The sequence below is a fragment of the Hermetia illucens genome, chromosome 2 (assembly GCF_905115235.1).
Source record: "Hermetia illucens chromosome 2, iHerIll2.2.curated.20191125, whole genome shotgun sequence".
NCBI lineage: Eukaryota > Metazoa > Arthropoda > Insecta > Diptera > Stratiomyidae > Hermetia > Hermetia illucens.
The window spans coordinates 10,087,325-10,090,542 of record NC_051850.1 but is presented as its reverse complement, the minus strand read 5'-3'; the positions used below and the strand labels follow the sequence as shown (position 1 = coordinate 10,090,542).

At 42.3% G+C, this 3,218-nt stretch overlaps 1 protein-coding gene across 1 annotated transcript; it reads left to right on the top strand.

The window, feature by feature from the left end:
• Positions 1 to 802: 802 nt before the first annotated feature.
• LOC119648122 (peritrophin-1-like) lies at positions 803 to 2,078 on the top strand. The gene is made up of 3 exons (XM_038049644.1): positions 803 to 1,011; positions 1,140 to 1,579; positions 1,645 to 2,078. The coding sequence occupies exons 1-3, from the start codon at positions 999 to 1,001 to the stop codon at positions 1,900 to 1,902; spliced, it is 711 nt and encodes a 236-aa protein (XP_037905572.1). The 5' UTR covers positions 803 to 998; the 3' UTR covers positions 1,903 to 2,078.
• The last annotated feature ends 1,140 nt before the right edge of the window (positions 2,079 to 3,218 follow it).

Below are 3,218 nucleotides of genomic sequence, written 5' to 3'. Positions count from 1 at the left end.
CATTGTCGAGAAGCCTCTTTGATAGTCAAAGGTCGTGTGCGTGAGGTTAGTCCCTATCCGAGGCGTTGTTGACGTTTCGGTAGCAATCAAGTTTCAAAATTTGCAGTTTCAGACAAGACATGCCCTTATGGGTATGACCCATTTCGAATTGGGGGCTTTGAACTAAATAATTGTTCACATTGTTCGGAAAGAACAAACCCATGTTGGTAGCCAATTTTCGAAAGTAGCCAAGTAGAGCAAGGTTGCTCATTGTTTGTTTACAGTTGGTATCACCCAAAACAATGCCCATTGTCCTATTTTCCGAACATGCTGTTCTGAGTTCTGTCGCCAATTGCGACCTAAAATTTTTACAATGTTGGCTCTATTTTTCTAACATTGGAGACCTTTTCCCGAATGTTTACGAGCATCAAAGCCAAATATTTACCCCACCCTCCTGCACCTTACGCAGAAATTCAATTTAATTAATTATCAAATTAGCGAAATAGCAAATGAGAATTCAAAAAAAAAAAAACAAAAATGTCCCCCAGTTAACAGGAAAATGTTTATTGATAAACATTTTTATCCTGAATCATCAGAAAAAAAACTTACCACCTTTACTTGCTGATTTTTTCAAAACGTATGTCACCTATTTTGTCGTGGTGCGATCCAATTATGATTTCAGTGTAATTGGATGCTTGTAGTAGATACAAAGCGTGATACATATTTTATCAACGCGATATACTATGATAATGTTTTGATTGGAGAGGGTGTAATTCGTGCACTCGTACTGATACCATTTTGCTACCAACATTTCATACTTTCTTGTCAGTTTCGCCCTATCTCGCCCCAGAAGCTCCTCCTCGTGTTGACGAAATCAAAATTCGGATGGCATCTTCGGTGATTCCTTAGTTGATATATTCCCGGCAGTGGGGTGGAAGCTTGTGCCACTTCTTTTTTGCTAAAATAATGTGCAGAATTCGTTTGTTAATCATTTAAATCCGGAAAATAAGCGAGAGATAATGTTGAAAGTTGGTGAGTGGAAGGCGTGGGGTAGTACCAGGACGGGGCTCTAGGCTTATTACTGAATAGGTCCCTAGCCTGGTTCTACATAGTTCAAGTGCTTCCATCCTGGGATAACTCCTGATTTATTCTTCCCTTAGGATGGATCATTTGGATATCGGTTCAATGGTTCGTTCAGTCGCGTGTTAATGCCGAAGTGCATTGCACGGTTGATGATTACGGCAGCTTCATAGCGGATCCAAAAGCCTGCGAGAAGTTCTACTTCTGTGACCACACAGGGGCTGCAACATCAGTATATTGTCCGCAGGGTATGTGGTTCAATACCAAGAAGGGCATTTGTGACCTTCCATCGAATGTCAACTGTGTGATTCAGGACGATGACAACTCCCCTTTCGATGAGGAACCTGTCGATTGTCCCAGTCATGATACTACATTCGTCACCTTTTTACCGAGCAAGGTAAACTGCCGGCATTATTACCTATGCTACCATGGACGAGCCTTCAAACAGGAGTGTATCACTGAACTACATTGGAATCCGAAAAAGAATCGATGCGACTTCCCGAGCAAGGCTAAGTGTTCGGTAAGCGGTGTACTCGTCTAGTCTATTTGGAAGGCGTGGTATAACCCAGAGTTTATTGTTTATAGATACAACCGCCAAAACCACGGTGTCCTGCGCACGGTAAGGACCTAATTCCGCATCCCAGCGAATGTGATTACTTCTATTATTGCATCAATGGGTATGTATCGCTCCAGCAGTGTCCCTTTTATCATCATTGGGACGTGGAAACACAGTCTTGTCAATGGAAGAATCGAGCCAAGTGTATCAGTGATCCAGAGGACGACAGAGCTAAATACAAGAGCAGTTCCAAAAAAATGAAGAAACGTCGTCAGCAAACTAATTGATCTACCTCCTGAATTCAATTCTTGCGTTTGTAATTCAATATAGGGCTACAAAAATAAGGAGAGTGTAATTTTGATCCTTGGTGCTTCTTTCAATCGATGTAAGGATATGTTTCATGTAAATCTAAGTTAAGAATAAATTAAGGTCTAGAATGTAAGGGCAGGAATTTCATACTTAAAAGGAAAAACAATTTGAAAAAATCTAAAAAAATAAGCATCTTTGCTTCTCGTTTAATGGATCAGTCCTGCGTTGAGATAACAAGCTCCATTGTGAAATACACACTCAGGGGATCGACCGATCGATCGAAAAGATCTCGTTTAGGTAAGACTGAATCTGGCCTCAATAATCAACATTATCATGTTTTCGATTCAGCCACAGACTTAACTTTTTGATGAGCCGAAAAATCCATCTGCCTCTGGACTCGTTTTCCAAGGACGGTTGCCACACATCGTTCGTTACGAGTAACCACCTCTTTTGAGTTTTCTACACTTCACACTCACGACCTCCCGACCACTCTGGATCTCGTTGCTGTAAAACCCAATTACCTTGGGGATAAGTTCCCAATAGCATATATCACTTCAACAAGTCTCCTCTTGATGAGCGCTTCGAGGACCTTCTTCGCTGTGTCAAGCAAACAACGTTTTTTTTTAGGCACGACTGGTGAATGCATTTCGTTTGAATTACCAACAAAACACCTTCCCGTAGCCAAAGAACTAGCCTGGAATACCTTACTTCGGGCTAGCTTTAGAGAGCCTTCAAGTCCAGGAGTTCCTTTCACGAACGGCTGTGAAGACGGGGAAGGTAATTATTAGTTCGAGGAATCCTCTTATTATAGGATCCCTTCATGGATGGAGCTTAATCTTCTTCGTATCAAGAAGAACCCGATCGTAATATGGGTCCATCTGCCGGCGCCCTAAGCATTTCTCTGACCACATTGTCTAGACAGTCCTTCTCTGTGTCTGAAAAAAGTTACTGACAAGTACCATTGCACCCTCCACAAGAAAAAATGTGCGATCGGCGCGGTCCCCGCTACTACTACAGAAAACACAATCAGAAGATAGTCCCTTCCCAATTTCGTTCAGGTCAGACTGGTATCCTCCATGCCTGTTTAGAAGGTAGATAGGAGAATAACAGCTTCACCATGCTTTCCATTCAGGCGCGAATTTAAATTGACAATGGCCCGCGCAGCTCATCCCCCAGTTGGCTAACTTTGCTAAGAGAGTTGCCTCTTAATTAGTGTACGTTGGCCTTCTTCAAGAGCTGCCTCATCCCGTGCGTCTTTTCCTTCGCGCCTGTACATAGCTTTATGTTCGTTAGC

What these genes read in the sequence shown, in the direction of transcription:
- LOC119648122 (XM_038049644.1), top strand. An exon ending in CGAGCAAGGCTAAGTGTTCG is followed by an intron (nt 1,580 to 1,644) that starts GTAAGCGGTGTA and finishes TATTGTTTATAG; the next exon opens with ATACAACCGCCAAAACCACG.